This window comes from Chelonia mydas, chromosome 3 (assembly GCF_015237465.2).
Source record: "Chelonia mydas isolate rCheMyd1 chromosome 3, rCheMyd1.pri.v2, whole genome shotgun sequence".
Classification (NCBI taxonomy): domain Eukaryota; kingdom Metazoa; phylum Chordata; order Testudines; family Cheloniidae; genus Chelonia; species Chelonia mydas.
Window position 1 is genome coordinate 140883625 of NC_057851.1, and position 14400 is coordinate 140898024.

Genomic DNA, 14400 nt, shown 5'->3' on the forward strand with positions numbered 1-14400 from the left:
GAAGAGCAGCTCAGGAAAAGTTCCTTTCAGGATGTGATCCCGACCAAGTAAGGGTTGTAATCGTTTAATGATACCACATATGGCTTCCAGTATGGGGCGAAAGGTGATAACTAGGGGTATGTTGTTGGATAGAGTCTTCTTTCCATATTGAAGCAGGTTCTCTTGGGATATTTCGGTGGTTTGATGTGATCTACTTCTCTGGCGGAGCATCTTTGTTTGATGAAAGTGGGTTTAAGTGTGTTATGGTTTATATCCCAGACCTTCTCCTTGGAGTATATTCTGTGGTATTTGAGTGCCTGGATGTAGATAACAGGTTTGTTGGGATGGTTACTGGCTTCTGGAAGGGTTAAAGGACATGCGACCAAGTCCTAGCCCTCACTACATATACAGAAAACTGGTTTCAACAGAACTCGAAGACAGGAGCTGTTTTCTTGGACCTGACAGCGGCCCACGATACAGTATGGCACACTGATCTTCGGGTAGAACTATCACGAGCTCTTGGAGCATGGGTGGTGGACATTGTTGAACTTCTTCGTGACAGGCATTTTTGGGAGGTAGAACAAGTGTATGGAGAAGACAATCCAACAGCTTGCCCCAAGGTTCCATGCTTGTGCCCACCCTAGTCAATTTGTACAAATGACCTATCACTGACTCAGTTACACAAGTTTATCTAAGCAGATTGCATCTGCTACAGTACCCAGTTGTACTCTTTCACTGAATTGGAAAACATCTTGAATGTTGACCTGGCCAAGATGGCAGCCTACTGTAGCAGTTGGTACCTCCAACCAAATGTGACTAAGACAGTTTTGATCGTCTTCCACCTTCATAATGCAAGCACTAAATGTGAGTTGGACATCTTCCTCAGTGGAAGATCACTGACACACAAGACAAAACCAGTCTACCTTGGTGTTACACTGGACCACTCTTTGACTTTCCACAACCATCTAAAAAAAGACTGCTGTCAAAATCAGGACTAGCAATAAGCAAATTAGCTGGTTCAACACTGGGTGCACAGACACTTAGCACGTCAGCTCTGGTACTGTGCTATGCCTCAGCGGAATACTGTGGCCTTGTGTGGTATTGTTCGCCTCACCCCAAATTGGTTGACGTTGAATTGAACTTGACCATGCATATCATCACAGGCACCCTGAGCCCCACTCCTATCTCACTGCTACCAGTTCTGAGCAACATAGCCCCTCTATACACTCGTTGCGGAAAGTCTACAGCCAGACTGGTGGAGAAGCTTTTTACCAATTCAGGTCTCCCATTTGACGTGGACATTTTCAGTCACTCCAGAGCATGACTTACATTGAAGCATCCATTGTGGTTTCAACTGCCAGATCGGAATCTGTCAGCAGCAACCCTGTGGCACGATGAGCGGTCAACTAAAGACATTTGGAATGGCTCCCTTGTCACTGATCCGATTATTCGACTGTCTGGATTTGACCTGCCACATCATCTTTGCCCAGTTCAGAACCTGTTCAGCAGAGTCCAAGGAATATGCGCAGCCAGCCTCTACACATGGGGGCTGCGTAATGACCCACTTTCTCACTGTGTCTCTGTCAGTCAGTGGCACATATTGTCAATGAGTGTCAACTGACTAGGTTTCATGATGGCCGTAGGGCTCTTCATTGTGCTGATGAAGCTGCTGAGCCATTCAACGGCAAGCATTGCAAATGCTAGAGGAAACTGGGTATGTGAAAGTAGATGTGGTGATCCATGGGTTTCTTGTATGTAGTTGTCTGTAGGGTTCCATTGCTGAAACTGATCGTGGTGTCCAAGAAGTTGATGTCAGTGTGGGAGCGTTCTAGAGAGAGTTTAATGGATGGCTGGAGGTTGTTGTAGTTGTGGTGAAAACCTATGTGCGAGTTTAGATCATTTGTCTAGAGAATGAAAATATCAATGTATTTTAGGTATACCATTGGTTTTGCGGTGTATTTGTCCAGAAATTCTTACTCAAAATGGCCCATGAAGAGATTGGCGTATTGGGGAGGCATCCTAATACCCATGGCTATTTCCATGGTTTGGACAAAGTGTTTGTTGTTGAATGTAAAACTGTTATAGTGAGGATGAAATGGATGAGTTTGATTATGTGTTTAGGGTGGGTATCTGAATGTTGTCTATCGTCTTTTAGATATTTGAGGCAGGCAGCGATGCCGTCATTGTGAGGGATGTTGGTGTATAGGAGGTAACATCCACAGTGGCAAGGATGGTATTCTGACATTAACCTGCCTCAGAATGCCACTAACTCGCCCTCCCCTACCCTCAGCTTTTTTCCCCTCTCCTTTTCCCACCCATGACTGGAGAGGTGTTAACTGGCCAGTTCACTTTCAATGGTTCCTTGAAATTTGTTAACTACTTATGCTAAACAATCTGTTCCTCCTTGTATTTAGCTGTGACACTGAGTACGTTTCCCAGACCTGAAGAAGATCTCACCCTCTATCTTTAAATGACGAATATCACCTCCAGCACCTTTTTAAATTATGATTCGTATAGCATTTCCTACCCTTCAGTCTTCTACTACAATAGGTGGTTTTAATGAGATTTCATACTTTTAACAGCTTAGCCACTTAATTCAAATTTTCTGTCAACTCCTGGAAAAAAAAAAAACCCCACTCAACTAGGTTCTGCTGACTCGTTTCTATTTAATCATCAATGTTTCTAGTACCTCCTTTTGACACACACTATGTCAGTGAGTAATTTTTATTGTTTCAAAAGAATTGATCTGGGAAAGGCATGTCCCCAACATCCTTTGCCGTGAAGCATAATGCAAACAGATCAACACACTCTGCTTGCACTGGTTTAAATTTCTGGAAGAATCTCATCAAAAGATACCTCACTAAGTCCCTTCCCCTGGGTCACACCTTTGCTTTCTTGATGAATTAGACAACAATGAAAGAAGTCAGAATAGGACTAACCCATAGCAGCATGCTAAAATGACTACACAGCAATATTCTTTCTTTGGGCCTTTTTCTGAATTTTTCAGTGTCCACATTGACACTCAGTGTTAATACACTTTCAAGGTAATTACAAATTCTTCCTATCCCCATGCAGTTTAGCCAAAAGTCATTTGTCTAGTGACATGAACTCAACTGCATTTATGATTTTACTTACGGCTTTATACTGATTTAAACTGTTTTAAAAAGATTGTACATTTATAGCTGTTTAATTCTTTTTTATTGAAAATGATTAGGATTCTTCAGTGGCCAGATAGTATACAATATTATTACTATTAATATCAGACTCAATAAGTCACCAAGGAAACAAATACTCTTATCTCCAAAAGTATTATTACTCCATTTTACAGATCACAGGTACACCCTAACCTGGAATTCTAGGTTCAGTTCTTATCACCTTATCTCAAAAATTAGCAAACAAAATTAAGAGGGGAGCAGAGATGACATGATAATTAGGGGCATGGAAAAACTCACATGAAGATAGTATCGAAAGACTGTTTACCTTTGAAAGAAGACATGAGAAAAGCATACACAACAATGAATGGTATAGAAAAGGTAGATTGTGAACTTTTATTTACCTTCTCATATAATACAAGGAACATTAAATGAAAATCAAAAAGTGGCAAAACTCAAAACTGATATAAGTATGTACCTTTTCACCCCGTGCATAATTAGCCTGGGACAAGAAGTTCCACAGATTATTGTTGAGGTGAAGAGTTATCAAGATTTAAAAATATAGATATTTATGTGGATAACTAAATAAAAATTCTTGTTATTAACAAACACAAGAGCTTTGGAAGAGAAAAAAAATCTGTGCTTCAGGATATAAAACAATATCTAACTTCTGGGAGTTAGAAAGAAATTTGCCCTGAGAGATGTTATCCTGTAACTGTAATGCAGGGTTTTTTTTAAAACCTTTTTCTTAAGCATCTGAATAGTGACCACTGCTGATGACAGGATTCCGGATAAGATGGACTTATTCAGTATAACAATTCTTATGTTCATAATTACCTATTCAAGATTCAAAATATTTTTTCATCTGGATGAGCCACAATGATATTTGTTTTTTAAAATTTTATAAGAGACTTTTTACACAAAATTCTCTAGTATCTTAAAAGTGATGTACCTTTCCTGTTTAAGAGCATATTCCAGCATTTTGATTCTCCGCACTAGATCCTTCTTCAGATTTTCTTGTCCCTTCCTTTCCCCTTGAAGAAAGGCAATCTGGGCCTGGAAAAGAAAACTCTACTTAGAAAAGTTCAAAAAAAGGCAAATTGTTTCCCTAATACATTTGCATGACACATATATTAAGGGTCCCATCCACTCCCAACCCATTCTGAATCATTTCACAACTGATTCCGTTTAACACTGTTTAAAAGCAGTTTGGCTACTGCAAACCAGGTACAACCATCATTTTGACCAGGGGTCTCCCGTGGCCCACCTTAGGCGCCAACTCCACCGGCAGCCAAGCTCCCCTCACCCCCTGTCCCTCTCCCCAGCGCACCGCGTCCCCACTCCTCCGCCTACCTCCCAGTGCTTCCCGCTGCCAAACAACTGTTTGGCAGCGCTTAGGACTTTCCAGGAGGAAGGAGCGGGGATGCAGTGCGCTCAGGGGAGGTGGTGGAGCCAGGGCGTGGATTTGGGGAAGAGGTTTGAATGGGGGCGAGGAAGGGGCAGGTCCTCATGGAAGGAGTGGAGTCGGGGCAGGGCTGGGGGCAGAACTGCGGGGGGGTGGGCTTTTGTATCTTTGTATGAAAAGGTTTCAGTGATGTGGCCCTTGGGCCAATGTACTAGTCCTCATGTGGCCCTGATGGTGATTTGAGTTTGAGATCCCTGATTTAGACCATATCAACTCTCTCTTTGAATTCCTCCACTGGCTCCCCCTTCTGATGCCAGCCTCCACTGCCCATGTTCCATTTTCAAACAAGCATCTTTGTGCATTCTCCTATGCTGCACCATGCACTTTGGCTGAAGTATTCTCTGTGAAAATCCACAAAATCATTGGCTTATCCATCTTCAAATCCCTCCTCAAAATACCTCCTTTGTTAAGTTTCTTTTGTAGGCATCAGAATACTAAGTTGCTAGTATTCAGAGACCAGTGCGTATCATGCTAACAAACACTATCTCACTGTTTCCTTGTACTTCCCCATCTGTCGTCTCTTGTCTTATACTAAGACTGTAAGCTCCTTGGGGCAGGAACAGTCTTTTTGATCTGTGTTTGTACAGTAAATTATTAATAATAAGTCTGTTATAAAACTATTCATAGTTTGCACTGACAAACACTTTAAACCATGACCTCATTACAGACGTCAAAATAATAAACAGGAGTTAAAGAAATATAATAATTTTAAATGGTCTCACATAGCAATTAAATTTGGTCTGAGGGCTAAGCATTCAAGCAAATATAAAGAACAGATCAGTAGCATTCAAAAAAGCTTAGGCAGAAAGAGACACAAACAGCATGTAGGGGGAGAATGTCTTGAGTTGAACGATAACTGAAGTAGTATGTAAATAACTTAGATATTTTGTAGATATCTATATTGCAGGTCAAGGGATTTCTTTAAAGTTAATGAAAGGAAAAGGAAAACTTAAAAGGCTGAACCTTTATTAAAATGTTGGAAAAAATAGACTGAAGTTTATTCAGAGACATTGTTTATAAAAAATGTCAGTTGAACTAATACAAAAGGATTTTGGGGGGAAGTGGGAGATTTAAAGACACTTCTTTAATGGCAGTTAGGTGCCCAACTCCCATTGACTCTGAATGGAAATTAGCACTTAACTACTTTTAAAAATCTCTTTTATGTATAAAATTGTAATAGAGGATGTTCATGACCAATCATGCAACAAGGCCAACTGGTGACCAAAAGAGTTCTCTCTGGTACAAAACAGGTCCCTGAGCTCTTTCTAAACCAACTCATGGAACTCAGATGTTTGAAGCCAAGCAAACTTACAGGCATCCACCCCACGGTACTAGCGCTGATCACTGTTTCACCCACATCCTAGACTGTCCATACCCAATGTCAGGCCATATTTGTATCCTCATGAATAAGCTGCTTAAGCTCCTGGCATATTTTTTTTAGGGAGAAGAATCAAGCAATATGGCGGCTTGATATTCTGTAATATGAAGGGTTTTGGCTACAGATCGGTAAACTCTTCGTCCAAATTAATCCCATCATGGTTTTGACACAGAGACCAATTTGTGGTGCTCTACTCTGGCAGCAGTTGATCGGGCCTGACATACTGACCACGCCTCATACACCGTTGTCATAACCTGCAAAGGTGACATGTAAGGTATCATTGGAAAACTAATCATTCACTGATCATTAATATTCTTGTATGATGTATGCACCGGATGTGTACGAAAAGTTATGAATATGTGCTAGAATCATATTCTTAAAATGTGTTTGGCAAGCAATGCATAAGCACAGTCTGTCTTAGACAAAGGAATATAGGTTTACTTCACTTTACATATAAGCAACAAACAGAGTCAGCAAACAAGGGGGGAGATTGCAGAAACAGAAAATTTGCATTTTAGCAAACACCAATGGGGGAAGAGCGAGCATGGAGCTTCCATCACCACCACACTCTACATTGCCTTCCTCACAGCTTAAATAAGCTTTCCTTACAGAGATAACCCTCAGAAGAATCCACTTCAAAGGTTTACTGGTCACTCAAGACAAGGGAGGCTGAACCTTAAGGCATTAAATGATTGAATCAACTGTTTTTTTTATAATACAATATTGTATACAAAGTGTATAGAGAGGTCTTTTTTAATGACACACTGGTGATTAATGTCATTGTGAAATGTATTTATTAATACTATATGAGGAAATTATATACATTTAATGATATTATGCTTTAAAGCCTGTGACCAAACAGGGAGAAACAGTTTCCCTCTGAGGCAGGAGGAAACATCACTGCCATCTACCTTTCTCCAAAGAAATTAAACAAGATGTGACAAAAAACAATGGAAGCCCAATTTACATAGACATCAGCAGGGGGATGGGAAGATGACAGGAAGGGAAGAACAGCATGAGGTCGTCCTGTCTGTAGAAGCAAAGTCAACGAACTTTGAAAGAGATGCTTTTCAAAGGTTTATGGGACTGTAAAGGGAGGAGAAGCAAACCCCTAGGCTACGTTTGCTTATTCGGAAAAGGGAAATAGGGACAGAAAAGTAGGAAAATGAGTGAAAGCAGTGAAGGTATTGTGAAGTTGGAGCTTTTTAGATTGCAGGTTACAGAAAAAGAGAGAGAGCACCAGAGAATATTGGAACTAGAGATAAAGGAGAAAGAAAAAGCGAAAATACCAATTGGACCTGCTAGAGAAGCAGAACCAGAACCCACCGATTCCCAATGCTCCAAAAATCCACAATTGGGACCATTTATGTCCTGTATACAATGAGGAAGATGATATTGCTGAATATCTGACCACCTTTGAAAGGCTGTGTGCAGTGCATGAAATCCCAGATGCCAAGAGAGTTCCTACCCTGATTGTGAAATTAACTGGTAAAGCTTTAAGGGTATTCAATGAAATGCCCATTGAGGATGTGTCATAACCATACAGCTAAGTGTAGCCTAGAATTCCTCCTTAGCTGTAAGGGGTTAAGAAGCTCAAACAACCTGGTTGGCACCTGACCAAAAGGACCAATGGGGAGGTGGGGGTGGGAATACTTTCAAATCTTGTGGATGGGGAGGAGGGGAGAGGCTTTGTTGTGTGTGTTCTCTTGGGAAGCAGAGAAGCATCAGGTCAGAAAACTTCTTCTCCTATAAACCATCCTAAAAGTCTCTCATATTACAAAAATTGTAAGTAAAAGCCAGGCAAGGCATGTTAGATTATCTTTTGTTCTGCTTGTGAATTTTTCCTTTGCTGGAGGGAGGTTTATTCCTGTTTTCTGTAACTTTGAAACTAAGCCTAGAGGAAGTTCTGCTGTGTTTTTGAATTTTTTGTTACCCTCTAAAGTTATTTTCCATCCTGATTTTACAGAGGTGATTTTTACCTTTTTTTAAAAAAAAATAAAATAAAATCCATCTTTTAAGAACCTGACTGATTTCTCTATTGTCCTAAGACCCAGGGGTTTGGGTCTGTGATCACTTTGTAACCAACTGGTTAGGATATTATTCTCAAGCCTCCCCAGGAAAGGGGATGTAAGGGCTTGGGGGGATATTTTGGGGGAATAGAAACTCCAAGTGGTCCTTTCCCTGATTCTTTTTAAATCACTTGGTGGTGGCAGCGTACCGTCCAAGGGCAACGAATTTATGCCTTGGGGAAGTTTTAACCTAAGCTGGTAGAAATAAGCTAAGGGGGTCTTTCATGTGGGTCCCCACATCTGTATCCTAGAGTTCAGAGTGGGGAGGGAACCCTGACAGGATGCTTTAGACCACTAGTTCCCAAACTTGTTCCGCTGCTTGTGCAGGGAAAGCCCCTGGTGGGCCGGGCTGGTTGGTTTACCTGCCGCATCCACAGGTTCGGCCAATCACGGCTCCCAGTGGCCGTGGTTTGCTGCTCCAGGCCAATGGGAGCTGCTGGAAGCTGCGACTGGCCAAACCTGCGGACGCGACAGGTAAACAAACCGGCCCAGCCCACCAGGGGCTTTCCCTGCACAAGCAGCAGAACAAGTTTGGGAATCACTACTTTAGACCATTGTAAATGTAAAGATACTGTTTTGCAAAGTTTTCAAATTACCCCTGAAACATATAGAGTTAAATTTAGGAATCTTAAGAGGGATATTGGTATGAGTAATGAGGAATATGTAAACAAAATGAAAGATTTGTTGAGAAAATGGGTGAGGGGTAAAGAGGTGACAAGTTTTGAGGGAATGCTGGATCTTGTTGCTCAAGAGCATTTCCTAAGCATATGTAAGGCTGATGTAAACCAGTGTCTATGGGACAAATATGTAAAATCTGTAGATGAGATGGCCTCTCTAGAGGATGCCTTTAAACAGACCCAGGTATCTACTGAAAGCAAACCACCAAAAGAGGGGTTTAAACCTGGTGGGAAGGGAGGATCCCATTTTATCCCTAGCAAGAAAGGGAGGGCTGGGCATTCTCCTCCCCAAAACCATTCCTCTAACTCCCATCCCAACTCTCCTGTAAAAACAGAAGCACACAAAAGGTGCTACCAGTGTAATTCCATTGATCACCTGAGGAATAAATGCCCTGTGCTAGGAAGAAGCAGGCAACCAATAGTTCATGTTAGTTCTGCTGTCCTCAACACAGAAACCCCCAGGTGATTGAAACCTATCTTACTGGTTTTGTGAGATTAGGCTTTGCAGAACCAGATAGGGAGCACATTAAGGTTTTCAGAATTAATGGCAGGGAGTACTTGGGGCAGAAGGATACAGGGGCCCAGATCTCTCTGGTTAAGCAGAGTGCGGTCCCAAGATCTGGTATATTACCTGACTAGAGATCGTGTGGGTAGGCAAAACCAGATTCTTCATACCACTAGCTTAAAATCCACGTGGTGTGGGAAGATTTGGAAAGTGTTTTGACTGTGGGGGTAATGGAACACCTCCTAGTTGATCTGCTTCTTGGTAATGATTTTTTCCGTGCAGCTCAGGTTAAAGTATTTGCCCGCAGCAAGAAGGAGTTTGAGTGCTGGGACCCCAGAGGGTAAGGTCTCAGGAACTGCTGAAAGAATGGGAGAGCGTCTCCTTGATTCTTCTGCAGCAGGGGGAAGCCACGTGCTCCCAGGTGGGAGGTTAGTTGAGATCAGCTCCTGCATTGCAGCTGGAGGCACCAACACCTTAGAAAGGGAGGAAGGTGTAGTGCCTGCCAGGGAGAGAACTGTCCAGGTTGTTAGCTGCCAGCAAGTTGCAGATGGACAAGGGACAGACCCCACCCTAGGGAGCATAGGTAGATATGTTCCAGAGGGAAGCCCAGAGAAGGGTGATGGAATCTCAGAAACCACTGAGGTGAGTGAAGGTTCCTTTGACTTTGTAACACAGAGAAGCAATGTGCTTCCAAGTATGGGAGGGGCTGAGATTAGCTCCTTTTCCACAGAAGGTAACATGCCCTCAGGATTAGAGGCAGGAGAGGTGTCATGAGTGATTAAAGAAACTGTCCCAGTTGTTAGCTGGCAGTTTTGCAGCTGAATAAGGGACAGACCCTTTCCTAAGAAGCACAGAGAAATGTGTCTTAGAGGTGGGCCCAGAGGAGGAAACTGGGGAAGGAACAGTGGACGTACAGGACTGTCTCCTCACTGGTCACTTGGGAGAGGATGCCCAGGACCGAATGGGCGGGTCAGCATCTGTGCACCCCGGCACTCAGCCTGTGACCCAGGTTTTGAGAAGGAAATGTGTAACCAACTTCCTGGAAGGGAGCAGTCACGCATCTGACTTCTTGGGGGCAGAGAAAGGGGTGACTGAGGGTACCCCAATCCAGGTCCCAGTTTTTCAGGATGTTATTTCTGATAAATTTTTGGAAAGTAATTGTGTCTCTTTAAATCAGGCTGCAGTTCCAACACCTGTGATAACAGAGGAGTTGACAACAGGAAATTGTCAGGTGGTAGTTTGTGAGAAGGCAAATTACCTGACCGACAGAAGAGTGGGGAGGGGTGTCTTTCTCCACGCTAGTGAGACACAGAAAGCAGTTATGGAAAAGCTGTTGGGAAAAAGTGCATCTGACCAAAGAGTAGATACTCTTAGCCCAGAGAGCACCAATCATAACCCTCTAGGAAAAGGGGGAAAGGAAGGACTCAGTGCTGGGAGGGGGAACACAGGGTAACCCCAAAAAGGGAGCTTATTTTTTGCATATGTACAGTCCTGGGGTTGGCAGCTCTCCAAAGGACCAGCCACTGTGCAGGATCCCCCTGGATCCCTATCTTGCCAGACCCTGAGGTACCAAAATCCCAGAAATATGATTAAATTAAGAACCCAGGCAGAAGGGAACACTGGAGGGGGAGAAAAGTCAGTGACTGATTACGTGGGAGGGTGTCAAATGACACCATGGGTGACGGACAAACCAACTTCAAACCAGACTGAACTGAAGCCGTGGTATCATAATGATACTTGTAAACACACATCTGTGATAAAAATTGGGTATTAATGTTAAACTTTGTAATAAGAATTTTGATACCGATGTTAAGCCTTGTGATAAGCTACATTATGCACAATTTGTGGGAAGAACTTTGGGACATACTAGAAATGGTAATTGGGAACACCTGTAATATTAAGAAACCTTATAACACCACTGCTTATCAGTTAATAACTGTAAACAGACTTCAAGCTTACCACAGCAGAGAAACCATAACAAATCTGGTTTGCTATCTGAAGGGGAAAACTGAGGCATGCCACCTCATGGCCTGGATGGCTGGATGCCAAAAAAACATAACACATACTGACTTCAAGTTGGGCAGTGACTAACCCTCTTGCAGTAAACTAAGGGGTAGGTGTGACACTCTATACCTTGAGAGAGCACTTTGTAACCCCCATATTCCTCATCTCTATATAATTGTGATATTGCCCATAAAGCATGCCCTGTGAGGTATCAGGGGAAAGGTTATGATCGGCTGAAACCCGTTGTTCCATCTAAATATGCGTATCATTAATGCATACAAAATTATTAGAATTATGTTGTGTGGTTTTCACTAAAATATGCTGTGGGTTTGAGAAGTGCACAGACACTAGCTCTCCAAAGACAATGACAAGGGAGGTCACCAATGCCCGGGTGGGTGCTGAAGAAACATCACCAGCCATTTGTCCAGCAGAGGAGTTACAATTCAAGGACTCACTCACAGGAGACACACTGGGGTACTGCTTCACCTTATGACTCAGCAATGCCCACCAGACATGCCTGGACTTATGTTCTCCAACCACATGGACTAAGGGTATAAAACAGAACATAGTAGCCCCATGCTTGGCCTTTTCTCCTTCCCCACCCCACCTTGCAAGCAACAAGGACACTCAGAAGTCTCCAACAGAGGAGACTGGCCCAGGGTTCAAGGGTGAAACGTGTACTATGAACTGCAATATCTAGTGGGGTGAGAAAAACTGCTTAATCTAGATGTTGCCCAGTCTAATAGGGTTGAGAATTTAGACTGCGTTCTTATATTTTATTTTGATAATCCCTCTGACTTTTTGCCAAGCACTTTAAATCTCTGTAATCAATAAACTTCTTTTACTGTTTATCTTTACCAGTGAGTATGCCTGAAGTGCTTGATAAATCTGCTCAGGTTTATAAAGGCTGATGTATATCCACTTTCCATTGATGAAGTGGTGAACTAATTAATAAACTTGCATTGCTCAAGAAAGGGTCTTGAACAGTGCAGGACGGTATATTCCTGAGGTACTAGGCTGGGAGGATTTAGCTAGTGCCTATGTTTGATTCATGAGTGGCTCTGGGAGCATTCATGCAATCTAGCCTGGTGTGGGGCTTCACGTGCGGTTGTGCTGAGTGATAACAGCGCCTGGAGGGGTTTGCTGCTTGTCACTAGCAAAGCATTGTGAGAGACAACCCAGGCTGGAGAGTTAAGGAGGCACAGTGGTCCCTCAGTTCCAGGCTGCAACCCGGGGATCCTGTCACACTTACAAGCTGTGAAATATGGGCCTTCAACCAAGGGGGGGCTGACACTACCTCAAAGCAGCATCCTGAAACCCTCATATTCACCACTGTCATATAATTATGATGTTTCATATAAAGTATGCTTTGCGAGTGTCATAAATATAAAGGGAAGGGTAAACCTCTTTAAAATCCCTCCTGGCCAGAGGAAAAATCCTCTCACCTGTAAATGGTTAAGAAGCTAAAGGTAACCTCGCTGACACCTGACCAAAATGACCAATGAGGAGACAAGATACTTTCAAAAGCTGGGAGGAGGGAGAGAAACAAAGGGTCTGTGTCTGTTGGTATGCTGCTTTGCTGGGGATAGAACAGGAATGGAGTCTTAGAACTTTTAGTAAGTAATCTAGCTAGGTATGCGTTAGATTATGATTTCTTTAAATGGCTGAGAAAAGAATTGTGCTGAATAGAATGACTATTTCTGTCTGTGTACCTTTTTTGTAACTTAAGGTTTTGCCTAGAGGGATTCTCTATGTTTTGAATCTAATTACTCTGTAAGGTACCTACCATCCTGATTTTACAGAGGTGATTCCTTTACTCCTATTTACTTCTATTTCTATTAAAAGTCTTCTTGTAAGAAAACAATGCTTTTTCATTGTTCTCAGATCCAAGGGTTTGGGTCTGTGGTCACCTATGCAAATTGGTGAGGATTTTTACCAAACCTTGTCCAGGAAGGGGGGTGCAAGGGTTGGGAGGATTTTGGGGGGAAAGACGTGTCCAAACTACGTTTCCCAGTAAACCCAGTTAGAGTTTGGTGGTGGCAGTGGTTATTCCAAGGACAAAGGATAAAATTAATTTGTACCTTGGGGAAGTTTTAACCTAAGCTGGTAAAAGTAAGCTTAGGAGGTTTTCATGCAGGTCCCCACATCTGTACCCTAGAGTTCAGAGTGGGGGAGGAACCTTGACAGCGAGGTATCATTTTAAAAGTCTTGATCTATTGAACATTAATATCCTGTTGGATTGTATGTGCTATTATTGTATGTGAAGTTATGAAGTTTTGCTATGTGTGTGTTACTAAAATATGCTGTCAGGTTGGGAACATCTACAACCAGCCTTTCAGGTACAACAATGGAGTAGCCGGACGCACTGATAGCACATTAAAGGGAACCCACTCCCAACAGCCATCCCAGAAGACTTCTCAGAGAGAACATGTAGACAAGGGAGACTGCTTGACCAACGGGGACTGTTTGATCCCCATGTCAAAAGATCTTTCCAGCAAGCTGGAAGAAACTATAAAAGAGGGGAAGTGACATCACGACTTGGCCTCACTCCCCCCACAACTCAATACCTGGAAACGTGCCTGGAGAACAAAGACTTTGAAGTGGGGAGGGTGGAAAAGAGTCCCAGCCTGTGTATTGAGGAACTATACCATCTGTCAGGGCAAGACACTGCATGATTCAAATCCTGTTTAGTTTGTAGAACTCAGACTATGAATTTACTTTTATTTCTTAGGTAACAAACTTTGATCTCTATGCTTGCTACTTATAATCACTTAAAATCTATCTTTCTGTAGTTAATAAATCTGTTTTATATTTTACCTAAAACAGTGTGTTTTGATTGAAATGGTTGGGAAATCTCAGCTCAGTTTACAAAGGCTAGTGTGTGTCTTCTCCACATCGAGGAAGGGACAGACTGGGTAATGAACTGACAGTGGTCAGCCTTCTGATCAGTGAAAGACTGGGGAGCTAGGGGGAACTGGCTGGAGCCTTTCTATTATTAGTTCATGAGTGGCTGGGGAAAGCATTCATGTAACTCAGCTAGGTGTGTCCCTGCCTGTGGATGTCTGTGTAAGTGCAGCACCTGTTAGAAGTTTGTAGTTTGGCAACAGCATCACAGATTGAGAGGGATATCTAAGGTCGGTGGGACACAGGGCTCAGCCGTCCCACAGTCCA

At 42.7% G+C, this 14400-nt stretch overlaps 1 protein-coding gene across 2 annotated transcripts in view; it reads right to left on the reverse strand.

The window, feature by feature from the left end:
- STRN (striatin) overlaps positions 1-14400 on the reverse strand; it is a 107616-nt gene that overhangs the window by 71224 nt on the left and 21992 nt on the right. For both annotated transcript variants that reach the window (XM_037895432.2, XM_037895431.2), the window contains exon 2: positions 4084-4187. In XM_037895432.2, the coding sequence (XP_037751360.1) occupies positions 4084-4187 (104 nt within the window). The remainder of the gene's footprint in view (positions 1-4083; positions 4188-14400) is intronic.